This window comes from Ranitomeya imitator, chromosome 3 (assembly GCF_032444005.1).
Source record: "Ranitomeya imitator isolate aRanImi1 chromosome 3, aRanImi1.pri, whole genome shotgun sequence".
NCBI classification, from domain to species: Eukaryota; Metazoa; Chordata; class Amphibia; order Anura; family Dendrobatidae; genus Ranitomeya; species Ranitomeya imitator.
In genome coordinates this window covers 573426325-573447120 of record NC_091284.1, presented here as the reverse complement: position 1 = coordinate 573447120, position 20796 = coordinate 573426325, and the positions used below count along the sequence as shown (strand labels likewise).

The 20796-nt window shown below is 44.2% G+C and overlaps 1 protein-coding gene across 1 annotated transcript in view; it reads right to left on the bottom strand.

Annotated features, from left to right (window-relative positions):
* The window catches only part of CLYBL (citramalyl-CoA lyase), a 552948-nt gene that overhangs the window by 33933 nt on the left and 498219 nt on the right, over positions 1 to 20796 (bottom strand). The window contains exon 7 of the mRNA XM_069757968.1: positions 3160 to 3284. Within this exon, the coding sequence (XP_069614069.1) occupies positions 3160 to 3284 (125 nt within the window). The remainder of the gene's footprint in view (positions 1 to 3159; positions 3285 to 20796) is intronic.

The window sequence follows — 20796 nt, the reverse complement described above, 5'->3', positions numbered from 1 at the left end:
CTGACCAAATACTGCTAGATTGACGGCAGCCTTAGCATTTGGGTCGTACGACCGACATATTGAGCAAAATGAACAGATGACTACATAAATTACAAAAGTACTTTCGCAGGTTAAACGTTGTTGGCGGAAGCGCCGACGACTATCTGGGTATTTCTCAGTCTATTGATCCTTTGGTTTCTTGTGAAGCAAAGTATATATAAAGCAAATGTGGTACACTTTTTTATATGTGACATACATATATTTTAAATAACCTGAAGAAGACTCTGGGATGTTGGAGTTGAATGGCATTGTTTAATCCTGTAACTCCTAAATAAACGATAATATTTGATTTCCATGAGAATCTTGTGATGGAAGCGCCGACAACTATCTGGGCATTTCTCTGTCTATCGATTGCTTTCACCACGGTTGTCTGAAGCCTCCCGTGAGCCCAGCTGGTCGAGCTGCAGTCCGCCTCATCGGGATTCCGGTGGGATCCTGTTTATGCCTCATTTCGCCTGTTTCTGGTGAGTGCAAATATTATAGCATGCAATTTAGAAACAGTTTTTACTACACTTAGATCATGTGCGGCGCCTGTTCCCCTTTTTTCTACCTATCTCTTAGGGTCAGATTGAAAAAAAAAAAAAAAAAAGTTTAGACACATGTTTTAGGGTATGGTAACACAAGGTGGAAACACTATGGAACTTTTCAACTGGATTTTCCCAAATCTCGTCTGCATGACGAATAACAAAATCAAGATGCCATGCAGGCGGAAACTGACCAACGTTGCGGATTTTCAATCCATGTGAATTTATGTGGCAGATTTGTTGGTAATGTTCCATACTAAGTTTAAAGGGAAGTCAAAATCTGCAACTATTCCCATTTACTGTGAATTTAGGGACATATTACGCTCAGATCTGCAGCAAATCTGCAACGTCTATATGAAAAGAAAAAAAAAAAACTATTTTCACTTACCCTGACATTTCAGTGGTGCCCTGGCCTAGTTTTCTGCTGGTCTCTATTCAACCCCATGTGACAGCTGCAACCTGTAATTGTCCGCAGCGGTTGCATGAAATGGGACAACATTACAGGAGGCTGGTCTGTACAGAGACCAGCAGAAGGTCAGGCAATGAAGCTTTAAAAGAGCTAGGATGTGAGAATCAAGTATACATATTTTGTTTAGAACTATCTGCAGAGGCAAATATTGAGAAAAATCAGAAGTAAAATTGGTGTCGATTTGCTGCTGTAGCTGTTGCTGCAGATTCTAGAAGAATTGCTGACATTTTCCAAAACATACCTTAAAATTTTGAGTGTCTGTTTGAACAAATTATTTGTCTATTTGTATCCTTTCCATATCTTTTTCTTCTGATATGATATTGTAGAAAAATATATATTTGTCACCTTTACACATAGGACAGTGCCTACTATTACTCTGTGAGGATTAGTTGTCCAATGGAGAAAAATATATAAAATAACATTGTAATGTCTTATCTTCACCTTAAACACAACATAGTGATTGATATGGAAAGCAAACGATTGACGTTTACCGCAGACCTGTGATCACCGGGCTTTGTATGCCAAACACCACAGAGACAATTTACCTGGATAAAGACATCTCGGGAATATGGAAATCTATCCAGGTTTGCATGTTTTATGGGATTTTTAATATTATACTGTAAATAACAGGTATATCTTAATAATAGCCCCCTATGCCCCCAAGAGCGCTCCTTACATGACAGTCCGCCGGCAACCAATATGGGCTAAATACATTGCCTTGATTGGCATACTTAGCCAGTCTCTTTCACGAGCTCAGGCAGCCTAGCTGGAGTGCATACAGCGGTGTATTCCTATTTTTATAGAAACCCATTACTGTAGATACAAAGAGTTGTCGTATTGTGCGAAAGGAAATTACCGATGTGGTCTAAATTGTGATTCTTCGGAAATGATAGAAAATTGTAAAATAAAAAAAAAAGTACATTTAAGCTTGTGAAAACCTAAATTGTTATCTGGTACAAGTGGATAGTCTTTTGAGTACATTCTCTTTTGAAATCAGACCCCATATGCAACTAATTACTATACACAGCATGATGATCCACATTTACTAGCAATTTCTGTTTAACGATTTAAGGTATGAAGTAAGATACACTATGATGTGGATTGTAGTGCATTAAAACATGGCATTCTCCTAGTTTTTCATAAAGGGAAGCAAACTAGATTATATCAAATAAACTAAGAGATAATTAGCAGACGATGCTAAAATTGGCATAAAACCTTCCTTCGGGCGACTCCTAATTTAAGTATTACTGGCACAAAGTGGCGACAGATTGTGCTTCAACACTGCAATATTTACATAGCAGAAACCCACAGTGCAGAAAACGTGAGGCTCAATGATGCACTAAATTAGCAACAACCATTTTCCAGTGTTAATTTACTTGGTTGCATATATCTAAATCTCTGACTTTAAATCGCTATTCTGCTTAGACTTATTTCTTAATCATCACAATTAAAAAGAATTATACGGCCATCAAATCCTGACCTGGCATAACACAGGATTAATGTATCTAGCTGCCTCAAATGTTCTTTTCTTCTTTCAGAGTAGATTTCAATTTCATGAGCCGGGAACACTAATAATTTTACGTAAGCAGAATGCATGCTTTCTCTGCTTGAGAAGCAAGCAGCCGCACTAAAGACGCGTGGAAAGTTTCCAAGAAGGCAAAAAGAGAGAAAATGAAGGAGAAATAACAAGTGGCATATGAAAAGGATTAGAAAAAAAAAATAAAACAAGCACAAAAAAAAAAAGAATGGACTTAAACAAAAAATAATAATGAAAAAAGATTTTATTTAGCTTCTAGTAACATCCTAAACAAAAATGATTGATCATGTGTTCGTGTCACGCAAATGATCTGGGGAGATTTACAAAGTTATGTAGATATATATATATATATATATATATATATATATATATATATATATGTGTAAAAATTGGAACAGCATCTACAAAGTACCTGATAAAGTGCAAAGCTTCCCCAGTCAGTAGTCCAATGACTTCTAGCAATATGAAGAAAAAAAAGTGAAGCAGCACAAAAAATAAAAAGAAATGTGGACTTTATTGCCTGGATGGCGTGGCGACGTTTCGGATGCAAGATCCTTTTTCAAGCCTAAATATATATATATTCTTTTTACCTTTCCTAATCTCTGGTGTTCTTGAAAAGCAGAAATCAATTCGTAGGCCCATTTTATTTTGTCAGCACTCGGAGTAAACTGCTCCTGGACAATAGGAATCTGGCTTGGGTGAATCACCTGCTTACCTACAAGAAGATTAATAACACCAGAAACATGAATCAACAACAGATGTTCACGCAAAATGTGTCAAACATTCAAAGATGGAGAATGCCTCCCGGACTAGACATTAAATAATAACAAATAATTACTGTAATAGCGTTCTTTTTTTATCCCTGGCACTCCAGAGCAGCGTGAATCCTTTCCTTGTGCTCAGGCGGCATGGAAGGATAAATGCCGCCTTGACTCAATTCAGAGCGCTTTAAAAGAATACAAATAATCAGTTCTGTTTTAAAGCAAACAAAAAAGCCCCATTTTTTTTACTTTATTGTCTAGCTGGCAAAAAGGGGCCGAGAGAGCTGGAATAAACCCGAAAAGAAGCAGAAGGACCCTGGGCTATTAAACAAGCTAAATGTGAAGCCTGCAAGTGAAAAAAAATATATTACCGTATTTGTTTTTTTTTTAATTTAGGAAAGAACACAAACTAGTGAAAACCTATCATGCGGTTAAACAATGCAGGGCTCTGCGTCGTATGATGTCCGTGCCTCTCTTACGATGATCTTGTATAGTAAAAGTTACATTGTGTCTTCAAAAGTAGAAACTCTACAGCTAACATTTTCTTCGTTAACATAACAAAGATGCAACTTTATTGTCTACACCCTTTCAACATCTAAATCTGTAATCATTACATCTTAAAATATTGGGGGAAAAAAGACATGGTATTACTGGCACAGATGCCCTGCCAGATAAAAGTGTTACAACAGAAATATAAAAAAAAAGTCATGTGTTCTTCTAGCTATCTAATCTGTTCTTGCTATTTATTATTGTCTTTACTAATCTTTTATTTCTGTAGAAAAAGAAGGCAATTAACAGAGTTGGTGTATTATTATGTTTTTATATACCTGTTTTGTTTTGTTTTCCAAATAGTAAAATTAAATTCTAAATTTCATTACTCCTGCTTCAGTAGCCATTACACTGTTACTAAGAAATATAGTTTGAGCTTTTATTTGGTGTTCGCTGGTTTTCTAAGATTTTTGGCAAACTTTTTTGATCTATACTATTTGTAATATTTAAAAAAAATTCTGATAATCTACAATAATAATCATGTCAAAAATTTAAAAAAGAACAAAAATAACAGTTAAAGCTGTGTTATATTGGAAACATTGTAAGGCCATACACATCAATACCTTTCGGAAAAAAAAAATTGTCAGAGGAGCGATTCACCCAAATTAGCAAAATTTTATAAACAACCTTCACCCGGTCGACAGTAACCACTGCATGTAAAAGAGCTAAAAGAAATGTGACACTTGACAAAGGCTGCGTAATCTGTTTAAACTGAAACACTATATTGTCTGCTCAGGTATCCAGCAACACTTGACATATCATTCTAGGTCAATTTGTCGGCTATGAAGGGATTATGGAACATAATGCAAACCCTTCATGTGAGGGTCTCTACTATAACAAAGCAAGGTGCGCCAGTGTGATGCTCAGCGTCTCCCTCCATATAATGACCTTAAGTAGCTGTGGTATTTATTGGCATTTTGCAAATAAAACTTTAATGATTCTTTTGTGGATTTCTCTTAGTACAGCAAGGTAGGGATTATAATCATAACAAACTATTAAGAAAGTTTACCTGGAACAGCATTGTACTTTTGCTTAAGAGGATTAAACTCTCAGTTTTAAGTCCAATTTCGCACATTTTAACATACCTTGACAAACCTTTATCACAGCTCTAGGAGCAGACACCAATGAACTAAGCTTCCTATTGTTGGATTAGGATATGCATGAACTGGCCAATTAATTTACACAGAAGTAGCAGACCACCTGAGTTATAGCTATGCAGCCAGGCACGCTAGGGAGAGTCTCTGCTCTCTTATCACTGCCACACACTGGTGCTTACCACATGCTCGGCACTCTTACGTATTAGAGGTGTCTTACGGTAGCATTAGAAGATGATTTATAGAACTTTTACAATAAAGTTACTATATAGAGATGATTCGTTATCCTGTTACTATTGATATGATATATTCACAGATATTTTCATTCAGTTATCAATTGTTTTCCTTTAAAAAATGGCATATAATATATTTACTCGCAAGAAAGGCTACATTCACACAAAAGGGTGAATTTTACCATTTATGAGAAAAGGACTCATCTGTTATTCATATTGCCTCCATGGGCATCTGTTTTTATCTCATCCGTTATTTTCATTGAAGGAGTGTCTTTGTTCTCAAACTAATAAAACACCCCCTCTAAGGTCACGTTATTATTAAAATTGATAAATGAGCAATAGTTTGATGAGCAAAGGATGTAAATTGGCATCCTTCCAACTTTCATCCTTGTTTCACTGATCCCCGTAGACTTTTACACTGTGTGCACAATTATTAGGCAAATGATTATATTCTCCATATAATCTTTTTCATACATATTTTTGAACTCCAAGCTATGTAAACTTGAATGCTTATTGAACAAAGCAGATCAGGTGATGGGTATTTGTGTAAGGCCGGTTTCACACGTCCTGATATTTCTGGTACCGGAAAAAACGGTACGGGAGATATCCATGTCCATGTGTGTAATACTTGCAGCGCACGTGTGGTAACCGGGTGCCGCATCAGTACTACACAGATGGCAGCCGAGGAAGAAGAGCTACAGTAAGCGCTGTTCCCCAGCGGCAGGTGCTGAAGACGGCTCTCATCATTCTCCCCTGCTCTGCCGGCCATCGGCGCGAGCAAAGGAGAATGATGAGAGTTATATTAAAGTCAGAACGATGACAGCAGGTGGGGGCTTTTGAGACTCTTTCTCCCATCATCTGACACCTGCTTCCCCTAATAACAGTGACAGCAGGATTGGATGATTGGGGTATTCCTCAGCTGCCGCCTGCGATATAACAAAATAAATGAATGAAAAACCCGGCGTAGGTTCCCCCCTATTTTCTTGAACCAACCAGGCAAATCTCACAGCTGGGGCTGTAACCCTCGCCTGTCATCTTTAGAAAGGTTGGTTATCAAGAATAGAGATGTCTCCATGCTGTTTTTAAAAATTATTTAAATAAATAATTAAAAAACGGCATGGGGTCCCCCTCATTTTTGACAACTAGCCTTGCTAAAGCTCACAGCTGGGGGCTGGTATTCTCAGGCTGGTAAGGGGCCATTGATACAGGCCCCCAGCCTAAAAACAGCAGGCTGCAGCTGCCCAGAAAAGGCACATCTATTAGATGAGCCAATTCTGGCACTTTGCCCGACTCTTCTCACTTGCCCTGTAGCGGTGGCAAGTGGGGTTAATATTTGTGGGGTTGATGTCCCCTTTGTGACATCAAGCTAACGGCTTAGTAATGGAGAGGTGTCTATAAGAAGAATGAAGACACAGACAGAATAAAATCCTTTAATTGAAAAAATGACACAAACTCCTTTAATAATCTCAATTAAACCATACTTATAACCTCGCCTAAGTCCACCAAAGCCCCCGATCTCCTGTAATAAAAGTAAAATAAAAAAACAACAATATACCATACCTGGCAGTCGTTATGTCCCACCCTGTAATCCATGTCTGGGGGCTAGATTTCAACCTGGATGGTGCCAACATGCAACCGTCCAGGCTGAGAACCACTGGTGAATTAGCTGCTGTGAGCGCAACATCATTGACCAGTGGAAATAAGGGGGAACCCATGCCGGGTTTTTCATTCATTTATTTCGTTATATCGCAGGCGGCGGCGGCTGATTAATATCCAGATCATCCGATCCTGCTGTCACTGTTATTAGCGGCAGCAGGCTTCCGATGATGGGAGTAAGAGTCCCAAAAGCCCCCACCTGCTATCATCGTTCTCACTTTAGTATAACTCTCATCATTCTCCTTTGCTCACGCCGATCGCCGGCAGAGCAGGGGAGAATGATGAGGGCCATCTTCAACACCTGGCACCGAAGAACAGCTCTTACTGTAGCACTTCTTCCCCATTGCCGATGTGTGTCACACGGATCATGTCAATTTGTGTTCTCCGCGTGCACATGTATAAAACGGACATATAGAAGTGTGGGTCACTCGGACACACGGTCTGTGAAAAAACTCAAATATGTGCACAGACCCATTCATTTGAATGTGTCTATGTGTGTCAGTGTCTCCGGTACAAGTGAAAACTGTCACCAAACATAATGGACACACTGACATGTGAAAGAGGCCTAATAAAGGACGGTGTGGCCTAAGGATAACACCACCCTTTAACAGGATGTGCAGAATTATTAGGCAGCTTGGTTTGCTCAGTCAAAAGGGGCAAAAAAGATATTTAACGAAATCTGAAAAGTAAAAAATTGTTAACAGTCTTACAGAACGATGCAGCACTCTTGAAATAGTTAAGATATTGGGGTGTGATCACAGAAACACCAAAAGTTCAGTGGCTGGATCAGTAATGAGCACAGATCTCCACTTCAACCCAGTTGCCAGCAGATGGACTCAAAATCAACTCCTAAACCTACTGCCAGTTTTCAGAAGACCCTTTCTTCAAGCAATGGTACGGGAAAAAGCCTGCATCCTTCAATAAAACCATGATCTTTATGAAGGACAATGCTCCGTTGCATGAATCAAAGTTATTGAGTGCTTAGCTAGCCAGTAAAGGCCTTAAAGATTAAATAATAAAGACATTTCCCCTTTTGGACTCATCGTAACAAGGAGCGTTATGGTGAAGGAAAACCGTACACCTCTCTGAATAGTGTCTGGGAAGCTGTGGTTGGTGCCGAAACAAAAAGTGGATTGTTAACAGATTAAGAAACTGACAGACTCCATGGATGGACTGCTTATGACTGTTATTGAAAAGAAGGGTGGCTATATTGGTCAGTGATTTTATTTTTTTGAGATGTCAGAAATGTATTTTTGGACATATTGAGTTGTTTGGTTATAACCCTACTTTAACAGATGAAAATAAACAAGCAATTGAGATGGGAAAATTTACATTTTTCATGCAGTTGCATAATAATTCTTCACACAGATATTCTCCTAAGAAAGACAAAATGTATTTGGACTTTCTTATATATTCAGGTTCCAGATTTATTAACCTTTTGGATTAACTGACAGCACTGTAGTTATTCATCAATAAAATTAATCAACAAAAATACAAATTGCCTAATAATTGTGCACACAGTGTATGGCCAATTCTGATCTGGAAACATAGATCAAAATAGGACCTGCTCTCAGTCTCAGGAATCTCACATACAGATCTGTGATTTTCATGGATATGAGTATAGATCCAAGAAACTCTATGGGTCCATGTGCTGCTGAATGAGTGAATCCAGACATTTAGAGTATGTTTCCACGTTCAGGAAACGCTGCGTTTTTGACGCTGCGTTGTGCCACAGTGTCAAAAACGCAGCATCCAGATGTTACAGCATAGTGGAGGGGATTTCATGAAATCCCGTCTCCACTATGCATTAAAAGACACATTCAAGAAAAAACACCAAAAAACAGGCAAAGATGCTTACCTGTCTAAATAGGCCTCAATACAAATGCACAAGCAGGGTGCAGCGGACCCAAACAAAATAGCAAGTGCACAGGTGCAATACCTAATGAAACAGCCATCCTTCAATAAGGGTTTGGCCGTGTGGTACACCAATGCACTAAGATAAAATACTCTGTATGTGGCGTGTTCACACAAGGAATACAAAGCGTCTGGCTACAGCCTATTAATGACGCCATATGGCGGGCTGCCCAGTGCTAAAATGCATCCCGTGCGAACAGAGGCCACAGTGTACAGAACAATTTGGGCCCAGCTGCACCCTGCAAAAAATATACGTGCAAAAAAACATATAAATATATGTAAGATGAAAATAAACAAGCAATTGAGATGGGAAAATTTACATTTTTCATGCAGTTGCATAATAATTCTTCACACAGATATTCTCCTAAGAAAGACAAAATGTATTTGGACTTGCTTATATATTCAGGTTCCAGATTTATTAACCTTTTGGATTAACTGACAGCACTGTAGTTATTCATCAATAAAATTAATCAACAAAAATACAAATTGCCTAATAATTGTGCACACAGTGTATGGCCAATTCTGATATGGAAACAGATCAAAATAGGACCTGCTCTCAGTCTCAGGAATCTCACATACAGATCTGTGATTTTCATGGATATGAGTATAGATCCAAGAAACTCTATGGGTCCATGTGCTGCTGAATGAGTGAATCCAGACATTTAGGGTATGTTTCCACGTTCAGGAAACGCTGCGTTTTTGACGCTGCGTTGTGCCACAGTGTCAAAAACGCAGCATCCAGATGTTACAGCATAGTGGAGGGGATTTCATGAAATCCCGTCTCCACTATGCATTAAAAGACACATGCGGCATACCCGCGAAAACGCACATGCGGTGCGTCTTTTAAGAACGCAGCATTTCCTTACATTGCAGAAAAAACGCAAGGACAGCGCAGGTGACCTGCCAGTGACCTCAGGTGCAGATTTGGTCAGGATTTTACCTGCATAAAATCCTGACCAAATCCTGATGCAATCCTGAACGTGGACACATACCCTAATAAGTTGCAAACCTTTGGAAGCAATATGTTGGTAAACCAAGCACTACATTTATGGATAGAGATGAGCGGTGTTCGAATCGAACTGTTAGCCAATTTCAAATTCGAGTTGTTTTGGTCGGTGTTCGAGTCGTTCGACAAACTCGAAAAATTTGCTTAAAATTCGGCTGTTCGATAACTGTTCGTTCACCAAAAGCCTAACTTGATTTGCACATTGAAACGGTTTATAATTGTTAATAGACTGTTTCAGTGTATAGTGGGCGGGGGATAGATCAGTGCTGAAATAACGCCGATCTCCATTTTTTTTCTCTATCCCGCATTTACAGTGGGGCGGTGCAGTCTCTCAGCCTATCAGCAGTGCACACACACAGCAATGTGCATGTGATGCACACAAGCAAGGGCATGTGTCATTGGCTGTGTATGTCACATGACCTTGCCCTATAAGAACCAGCCATTTACCCTGTTGCCACCATTTCCTCACTGCTGCAGCTTAGTGTTAGACGGCACCGCTGCTGCTGTGGGCGCTATACAGTCTAAGAGTGTTTTTTTGGAGCGAATTTTCAGAGAGATAGGTTTAGGGAGTCGGGACTAGTTGTAATATCAGCCCTTTTCAGGGTAAGCTACAGCAGTTCCTAGCACTGTTTGCCAGGCAGGTCTGTGCCAGTGCTGTGCAAGTGTTTGTCACAGCATTTGGTGTAATCTAGCTCAGCCAATCCTTTTGGGCTAGTAGCATTGTCTGTTAGTCATCTGAGTAGCCCGCCTGTCAAGCTAGCTACACTGCCTGTGTATCTCAATTTTTACTGCATCTAATCCAGTTAATAGTTTTGGGCCTAGGAGCACTGTCTACACGTCAGCAGAGTAGCCCGCCTGTGAAACTAACTATACCGCCTGTGTATCTCAATTTTTACTGCATCTAATCCAGTTAATAGTATTGGGCCTACGAGCAGTGTCTGCACGTCAGCAGAGTAGCCCGCCTGTGAAACTAACTGTAACAACCCTGCCGGCATCACTGCATGGCCTTCCATTCCCCACCTGCCTGTTACATCAACTCACTCACCTAGTGCCATGCTGTGAGGTCTGTCTGCTGCCGGCTCCATGCCATGTGCTTCATGGTGGCTTGCTCTGTGTACACTTCCTGGCTGTGTGCATAGGGGGGCAGTGCCAGCCACTCCGGATTCTTATTGAGACTGTGTGCACCTCCCTTGGGTGTTCCTGGCCAATAGCCTTGAGGCCTCTGATACTTAAGGCATCCTCACCCATTGGAGGATGCCTGTGCAAACTATTCCCCTCAGTTAGCATTTGCTACTGAGCTGCCAGGTCGTGTCTGTTTCCTGTCTCAGAGGGCTGCAATACTTCAGGCCTTCATCTGTGTTCTGTTTGTGTATCCGTGTCCGTTCCTGTCTGAACTCTGCTCTATGTCCGTTCCTGTTTCTCCTTTGTCATTTCCCACTCTGCTGTGTGTACCTCCACATTATCTTTCTGCTCTGTTTGCCACTGTCTGTGGTTCTGCTTCTCTCTGCTCAGTTCTACTACAACCTGTGGTTCTGTGTCTCTCAGCTCTGCTCTCTGTAACTTTACTCTGCACTCTGACCTTGCTTTACAATCTGTGGCTATGCTCTGCGGCTCTGCCCTGCTCTCGCTCTGCTCCTTGCGGTTCTACCTGACTCCGCTCCTTGCATTTTTACGTCTTGGCGTTACCTCCTGCGCTTCTGGCTCTTGGCTCCGCCTCCAGCGTGTCCGCTCTTGGCTCCGCCTCCAGCGTGTCCGCTCTTGGCTCCGCCTCCAGCGTGTCCGCTCCGTGTCCGTTCCTGTCTGAACTCTGGTCTATGTCCGTTCCTGTTTCTCCTTTGTCATTTCCCACTCTGCTGTGTGTACCTCCGCCTTATCTTTCTGCTCTGTTCGCCACTGTCTGTGGTTCTGCTTCTCTCTGCTCAGTTCTACCACAACCTGTGGTTCTGTGTCTCTCAGCTCTGCTCTCTGTAACTTTACTCTGCACTCTGACCTTGCTTTACACTCTGCGGCTTTGCTCTCAGCTCTGCACTCTGACCTTGCTCTGCACTCTGTGGCTTTGCTCTGCGGCTCTGCCCTGCTCTCGCTCTGCGGCTCCGCTCCTTGCGGTTCTACCTGGCTCCGCTCCTTGCGGTTCTACCTGGCTCCGCTCCTTGCGGTTCTACATCTTTAGCTCTTGGCGTTACCTCCTGCGCTTCTGGCTTTTGGCTCCGCCTCCAGCGTGTCCGCTCTTGGCTCTGCCTCCAGCGTGTCCGCTCTTGGCTCTGCCTCCAGCGTGTCCGCTCTTGGCTCTGCCTCCAGCGTGTCCGCTCTTGGCTCCGCCTCCAGCATCTCTGCTCTTGGCTCCACCCCCTGCGGCTCCGTCCTTGGCTCTGCTCATAGCTCTGCCTTCTCCTTCTCTTCTCTTAGCTCCACCTCCTACTCTTACTCCGCCTCCTGTGATTCAGCTTTGCTACTACTCTTGTTCTATCTTCACTCTGCAACTTCCATACTGGTCTCTACCTGTTTCTTTATATTCTCCAGTCTGAACAGGTTCTTACCTGTTTCCATACATCCACCTGAATACCAGTTCCTACCAGAGTATCAGTCCTGTCTGCCAGTGCCAACCATGCCCGCCTGTCTGCCTGAGTGCCAGCCGCGCCCATCCGCCTGCCTGTATCTCCATCAAGCCAGTCCGTCCGTCAGGGCCTCTGCCATACCTGTCTGTCAGCCAGTGTCACAGCCATGCCTGCCTGCCCGTGTCTTGTCCCCAGTGGGATCAGCATCCACAGTCCGACTCCACCCTGGAGTGGTACCTGGTAGCTTCCTATTGCACAAGTCTGACCTCACCATCAGAGGCTCCAGCGAACACCTAGGAAGCTACTTAGTTACGCCCCTTCCAGGGAAGTTCGGTCTGTGGTCCAGTGGGGCCACACCCCCAGGCGCCCGCGCCAACCAGTCTCGGCGCGAGCGTTACAGATTGCACAGGCCATGGTCCCCGCTGAGTCCCAGGAGCCGCTGCTCTTAGAGCGAAATTAACTCTCTTCTAGTCTGTATCGGCCCCCGGATGGTTTCGTTGGTCGGTTGAGTGATTGGCCTTGTAAAGATCTGCCTACACCTACTCCAGGTGGTCCACTCATAATCTCTAGAGAGTTGTATGATTACATTGCCAGTAGAGAAAAACTCCTTCCGCCAAGATACTATGGGGATCCAGAGGAGTGCATGGAGTTCCTGGAGCGTAGTCTGATGTATATCGAAGCAAATCCTTCCGAATTTTCTTCTGACAGGTTCAAGGTAGGATTTATCTTGTCCTACCTAGCAGGAGATGCATTGAATTGGAGGAACCCTCTCTGGGAAGCAAGGGATCCGATCCTCTCAGACCTTGGGGCTTTCCTGGAAGCCTTCGTTAAAGCCTTCAAGGCGCCTAAAACCTGCTCCTCCTGCAAAGTCTTCCCTCACCAGATCCCAGAGACGGTCTAGACGAGCGAATCCTCCAAAGAAATCGTCACGTCTGACCAAGTCCGTCCAAGACCCACCTGTTCCTCTACCTGTCCCAGCAGCTACCCAAGCAAAACCCCAGAAGCTACTTAGTTACGCCCCTTCCAGGGAAGTTCGGTCTGTGGTCCAGTGGGGCCACACCCCCAGGCGCCCGTGCCAACCAGTCTCGGCGCGAGCGTTACACTAACTATACCGCCTGTGTATCTCTATTTTTACTGCATCTAATCCAGTTAATAGTTTTCGGCCTAGGAGCAGTGTCTACACGTCAGCAGAGTAGCCCGCCTGTGAAACTAACTATACCGCCTATGTATCTCAATTTTTACAGCATCCAACCCAGTTAATAGTTTTGGGCCTAGTACCACAGTTTGGCCACTCAGTTCTGCTCGGTTTTAATCCATCGGTTGTTGTGCCAACAACTACAGATACAGAGTTGCCAATTAGTTAAGCACGAAAATGAGTGGCAAAAGGCCTGCTGCTGATGGAAAAGGGAATAGGCGTGTTGGAAAGGGAAAAAAAGGTTGTGTCCGTGGGGTAGGTGGTAAAGCAACAGTGACATCTGCAGAAGAAAGACCATCTTTCAGCCAAAGTAAGATGTCCACTTCTTTTTGTGGACAATCTGATATGATCCCTTTCTTACGACCATCGCTACAAGCATCGCCAAAAATTCCAGATGAGGCACAAAAACAGCAGGTGCTTCAACGGATATCAAGTGCTCATTCAAGTGGACTCTCCTCCATGTCAATCACAACATCACAACTACTCCAGTCCTCAGAGTTGTCACCCCAATCGCACTTGCTTCCTCACAGCTCCCAAGTCTCCAGCCACCCGTCTGAGCATGGGGTAACACACATGGTTGAGTCTGTAGAGCTGTTCACGCATACTATAGCCTGGGAATCAGAGGTCTGCTCCAGAGCTTCTGTGAATCCAGATGAGGAAATGATCTGCACTGATGCCCAGAATCTTTGTGAGTTGGATCCAGGCCCAGATGAAGAAGATTCTGAGCAAAATGTAGACCCTCGTTCCCAAACTGTAACTCCTGTTGGTGGAGACAATGAGGAAGATGATGATGAGACTGAGATACCTGATTGGAACGAAAACTGACTTTTCGGTCAGGGCAGGAAGAGGTTGGCTCTGAGGACGACGGGTGTGAGAATACACAGGATGATGATGACAAGGTTGGAGACCCCACTTACTGTCAACCGCCAGTCCATGAGGTCAGCAGAGGAGGTGGAGGAGGATGCTAGTGACGAGTCTGATGACAAGGTTACGTTGCGCCTTCCTGGACAGAGAGGGAGTACTGGAAGCACATCGACAACTGCATCCTCAACCCCAACTGTACCTCAGACCAGAAGTCGTGGTGGCTCTTCAGGTCGCACGGACTCTAAGCCTTGCATAGCCTGGGCATTTTTTGACATTGCAAAGGATGACCCAACTCATGTTATCTGTAAGATTTGTCAACAAAATCTCAGTAGAAGACAAAAAAATGAGCTTGAGTACTTCATGCATGAACCGTCACATGGATATGAGGCATAAGTTGCAGTGGGAAGCTCACTGTGCTACAATGCAAGTGGGCCGGCTCAACCACCGTCTGCCCCATTAAGTGCATCCGCGTCCTCTTCATCCTCTGTGACTGTGGGGACAGCAGTCGCATATGGTTTTGGATGCAGACCTTACACCTTTTTACCCGCAACAGCCAGTGTGATTGGCAGGTTGTCAGGACATTTGCAAGTGGAAACACCTGCTGTTGCTGAGCGCTCTCCGACATCGACACCACATTTTGATCAAGGCAACATAACATCTCCGCCTGCACCTTCCTCACAGACCAGCAGTTTGCCGGGGACACCCTACTAAACTCCGTCTAAGCACGGCAGCCAGCCCTCAGTCCCCAAGATGTGGACAAGTAAAAGACCATTTCCTCCTAGCCATGACAAAGCTAAGAGGTTGAATTTCTCCATCTGCAAGCTGTTGGCTACAGAAATGCTGCCTTTCCGCCTGGTGGACACAGAGGATTTTCGAGACCTTATGTCCGTCGTAGTGCCCCAGTACCAGATGCCCAGTTGCAACTACTTCTCAAAGAAAGCTGTGCCTGCGCTACACCAGCATGTCACACACAACATCATCGCTTCCTTGAGAAACTCTGTGTGTGACAGGGTGCATTTCACCACAGACACTTGGACGAGTAGACATGGACAGGGGCGTTACATGTCTGTGACTGGGCACTGGGTAACTACGGCGACATCAGGAGAAGGGGCTGCTGTCCAGGTCTTGCCATCCCCACGAAGCAGTGTACTTCACCCATGAAGCAAGCTACACTGCCTGTTTACCGAAGTACTATTTTTTTAACGGCATCTGGCCCAGGAAATCCCTTTGGGCCAATTTCTGCTACTCAGCAGAGTACCCCACCCATGAAGCAAGCTACACCGCCTTCTTTCTTTCTCAATCTAACCCCTCGGCTCTGGGGTGTCCACTCTCCCTCCAGCTCTCTCCTTCTCACAGGTGGACTATCACGTGTTTTCACACTGTGGCGAGTCTTTTGGGCCCAGGCATAAGAAGTCGTTGAGGTAATGGATAATATGTGCCGCCTTACAAAGGTCCATGACGACACATTCGAGGAAGCAACTAAACACCTCAAATAATGAGCAGGATATGGAGCACCCCATGGGCAAACAGCGATCTATGTAGCATGCTCCTTCACAGAAGCAGCCCAATGGGAGGGCACTATTCGGAGGCACAGGTGGTAACCGGAACGCCCCCTCAATGTCTATTTTGGCCATTAGGGCGCCCCTTACCAACTTCTTGACCCGCCTGATTGCCTCATCAAAGGAGGTACACTACATAGTACTGTACTTGGTTCCGCGTCGATGTTGTCCTTTACTGACCTGCACCTTGGATATGACAAATGGTGGATTAGTCTGAATGTATTGGGTTCATTTTTTGGCACAACTCCCAACGGGGGTACCACTACGTCTTCTAAGGAAAGTGTTCTGAATGGACCCGCCGCCATTCTACCTAAAGATATTTCTTTTTTAATTTTTTTTGTCAAGACGTCTGGGTGTTGGTAGAGTGATTTTAGATTTTTACTCCAGCCTTTCTTGATTTTAGAAGGGCATGACATGCCTATATCTGTGTCTCCTCCTCCTTTTACTCCTCCACCTCTTTTCTTTTCGCATGACTATATGTAGTTGTGACTTTTCCATGTATTTGTTGTGTCTTCTGAGCAGTTTGTCAGCTTTTGGACACCTTTTAAGGTGTTTTCTATGTGTTTGTATGTGTTTGTGTTTGCCTGCCATTGGTTTCAATGGGGTTCGACGGTGTTCGTCGAACACGTCCCTGTTCGACGAACCGAACTCGAACACTAAGGAGGTGGCTCAATGGATACAACTCATTACTCTATACAATGTAAAAAATCCTAATAGCATTAGCTCAAGAACCACGTTAACCAAGAAAAATATACATATGCAGAATTTTAGACCTGCTTTTTCTATTTAGATAAAGTTTTGTTTTACGTTTTATACTGCATTTTTGTAAGGATTTTTTTTTCTAGCCAATAGATACTTTAGTTGTTAATAAGTACAATATTATTTGGATCATTGTTTTTTATTTTAGAATTTCATTGCATGTAAATATTCTTGATTAATTGTTTCCTACTGATTTCTGTACGCAGCTCCTATACAGACCTGGATATATTAAAAAAACGCCTGTCTGAACCAGGTATTTAGCAAACACAGTGTAGACAGCTTTTAAAGAGAACCTTTCTCCTGGGAGATCTGGGGTAAAAAATCATTATGTATTGTTAATCACAGGTCTTCCATTTAGCCTGTTTGTTTTGTGTCCCATATAAATTCGATTTAGTATCCTTTGGTGCTGAAGAGGTTAACGACCCTTTCTATGCTGGTTAGAAACATGCAGCTCCATCTTATGGCTGCTCCTGACCTGGTCATTTCCTCTCTCTACAAAATCTGGCCAGACCTTGTCTTCCTCGCCGGTGGATGTTTGCATCCTGGATCCCTGGAGTTGCTGTGCAGAGTTGGAGAATGTTTTTGCTGCTGGAAATTTTTGTATGCTGTTTTGGGTGTATGGTTTCCTCATCGCCCTACTCCCATTTGGTTTATACATTCCTACCCTTCCCTATATACCTCACTACCTTTGGTGATTGATTATTCGATGACCTGCCTCCTTTTTGAAATTCCATGCAGCCATGATTGGGGTGGGAGACAAATGCACAGTGTGTAATTCTATGGATGGTCTTCACTAAAATGGCGCTGGAGGTGGGGTATACGCAGATCGAGATTTCAGCTCAATGACTTCTTCATTAAGCTGAAACCTTGTTCTGCCCATTAATAAAATCATGCTGCGCACGTGCTGCCCACCTCAATGATGGGGGCGGCACAGAATTTTAAAAAGAAGGAGGTCACTGAATAATCAGTGACCTATAAAAAAAACACAGGAGGCTGATGGAAGGACGAAGAAGCAGAAGACGACCCTACCCCCAAGGCCCAGACCGATGCACAGAAGATGTCAGAAGAAAACTTTAGAGGATGATTATTCACAGCAGGTAATAGATTAATTAGCATCACAGTGCTGATTACATAGCCAACATCTGCCTCTAAAGGCCCCTTCACATTTAGCGACGCTGCAGCGATACCGACAACGATCCGAATCGCTGCAGCGTCGCTGTTTGGTCGCTGGAGAGCTGTCACACAGACCGCTCTCCAGCGACCAACGATGCCGGTAACCAGGGTAAACATCGGGTAACTAAGCGCAGGGCCGCGCTTAGTAACCCGATGTTTACCCTGGTTACCATGCTAAAAGTAAAAAAAAACAAACAATACATACTTACCTACAGCCGTCTGTCCTCCAGCGCTGCGCTCTGCTTCTCTGCTCTCCTCCTGTACTGTCTGGGAGCCGGAAAGCAGAGCGGTGACGTCACCGCTCTGCTTTCCGGCTCACAGCCAGTACAGGAGGAGAGCAGAGAAGCAGAGCGCAGCGCTGGAGGACAGACGGCTGTAGGTAAGTATGTACTGTTTGTTTTTTTTTACTTTTAGCATGGTAACCAGGGTAAACATCGGGTTACTAAGCGCGGCCCTGCGCTTAGTTACCCGATGTTTACCCTGGTTACCAGTGAAGACATCGCTGGATCGGTGTCACACACGCCGATCCAGCGATGTCTCCAGGGAGTCCAGCGACGAAATAAAGTTCTGGACTTTATTCAGCGACCAACGATCTCCCAGCAGGGGCCTGATCGTTGGTCGCTGTCACACATAACGATTTCATTAACGATATCGTTGCTACGTCACAAATAGCAACGATATCGTTAACAATATCGTTATGTGTGAAGGTACCTTTAGGCTAAGTTCACACTTACGTTTGGCTGGTCTGTGTGTGGCTGCGCACTTCCTCCCTTAAGCTCCGCCTAAGCTCTGCCTAATTCCGCATGCATCCTGCGTACTGATCTTTAACATTTGGTATGCAGGGACGTGCGTTGCCTGCGGATGCGTCCACATGCGGCGTTTTGATGTGCCCGCCGACCGCAAGAAAATGCAACATGTTGCGTTTGGCGGGCACATCAAAACGCCACATGCGGATGATCCGCATACAACACATGTTCCCTGCATACCCAATGTTAAGGATAGGTACTCAGGACAATGCAGGATGCCTACGGAAGTAGACGGTGCTTAAGGGAGGAAGTACACAGCCATACGCAGACCAGCCAAATGCAAGTGTGAACCCGGCCTAACAGCAGCGAATGGAGCTTGCTCTGATCACTGCTGTTTATCCATTTAAATGCCATTGATTATCACTGAATATGGCATTTAAATGAAGCAACTGCTTTTGCCAAAAGTCTGCTTCCTTTGTTCCCTCATTGATATCCTTTGAAAAAAAATATTTATTTTTAACTCCAATTGCAGAAGTCTCATTTATTAAAATATAAGATTTATTAACCCGTATGATAGACATAGTAAAAAGAAAAAAAAACCTAGAAAGACAAAATTGTGGTATTTCAATCACAACTCGCTCTAAAAAAAAGTATATGTACCACAAATTGGTATCAATACAGTTCCCTAAAAAAGTCTCAGAAAATGAAGTTACAAACCAATTTATTCTTTTATATATGCAAATGACTAAGAGGACTTGGAAGTCTAGTGCCTCCTATTGGATGTAGCAATCCTAAAAGTCCATATCAATCCTTTAATGAGCTTTGCCACAAGACTCAAACCAGAAACTCCATTTGCAGACATGTGTTTCAGGGTTTTTGCCCCTAATCAGTGCAATGTTCATAGCTTAATCCCCTTCTGCCATCGGACGGAATAGTATGTCTGATGGCAGAACCCCCGCTTTGATATGGGCTTCGGCGGTGAGCCCGCATCAAAGCTGGGACATGTCAGCTGTTTTGAACAGGTGACATGTGCCCGCAATAGGCGCGGGCAGAATCGCGATCAGCCCACTCCTATTAACTAGTTAAATGCCGCTGTCAAACTCTGACATCGGCATTTAACAAGCGCTTCCGGCCATCTGGACGGAAATGCGCGCAGCGGTGACTCCAGTCACGTGATCGGGGGTCATCGGCGCATTGGCATGACAACCAAAAGTCTCCTTGAGACCTCTATGGTTGTTGATGCCGGATTGCTGTGAGCGTCACCCTGTGGTCGGCGCTCATAGCTGTCACGTCACTGCCGCACTCCGCACCCTGTCATACTTACCTGTCTTCAGCATCCCGGCGTGTGTCCTCCTCTGCTGCGTCTTCCTCTCAGCGCTCGCCGCCGTCCTCTGCTGTCCGTCGGGCACATGCCAGGTTCAGCTCTGCGCGTGCGCACTACTAAACTTACCTGTCGGTGCTTTTCTTCTTCCTCTCTTTCACCCTGGAGGACTGTCATCCGGAAGTGCTGCATTGTGCCGGTATATTAATCTGTTTCCGTGCTCTCTTCCTTGCCTGGTGATCATTTGTGTCTTCGAATGCTCTTGGCCACACGCTTGTTTTGGTGTTCTCCTGTGCCTAACCTCGCTTCTTCTTTGGTTTCTTCCAGCGTCAGTTCCCGTATTTCTGCAGCTCTGTGTCTCCTCGTGACCCTGCAGTCCCAGTACCTTTGCAGCCCTGTGTCTCACTCATCCCACGGCTCCGCAGTCTCAGTATCCTTACAGCTCTGTGTCTCAGCCTTCCAGTGTCTCCGCAGTTCCAGTATCTCTGCGGTTCTGTGTCTCTACCCTTCTCGCCACTCCGGTGTCTCTTTTGTTTCCTCTGGTTCCTTGCCTCCATTTTGTCTCTTTGTTTGTCTTGGTCCTCCAGCTTCCGTGGCGATAGTCCTTCACGGGCCTGCCCCTAACTCTCCCTGTATAGGCGGCAGTCCATCTGGTCAGCTCGTCTGTGAGGGGATCGTCGTCACGGTCCAGAGGGTCCACTATTTCATTTTCTCTTGTAGAATAGTCACAATAGCAATGCTGTATTTCTACTACATAGAGGTGATCTGAGCATCGCCTCTATGTAGCAGAGCCAATCGAGTTGTGCCAGCTTCTAGACTCCCATGGAGGCTATTGAAGTATG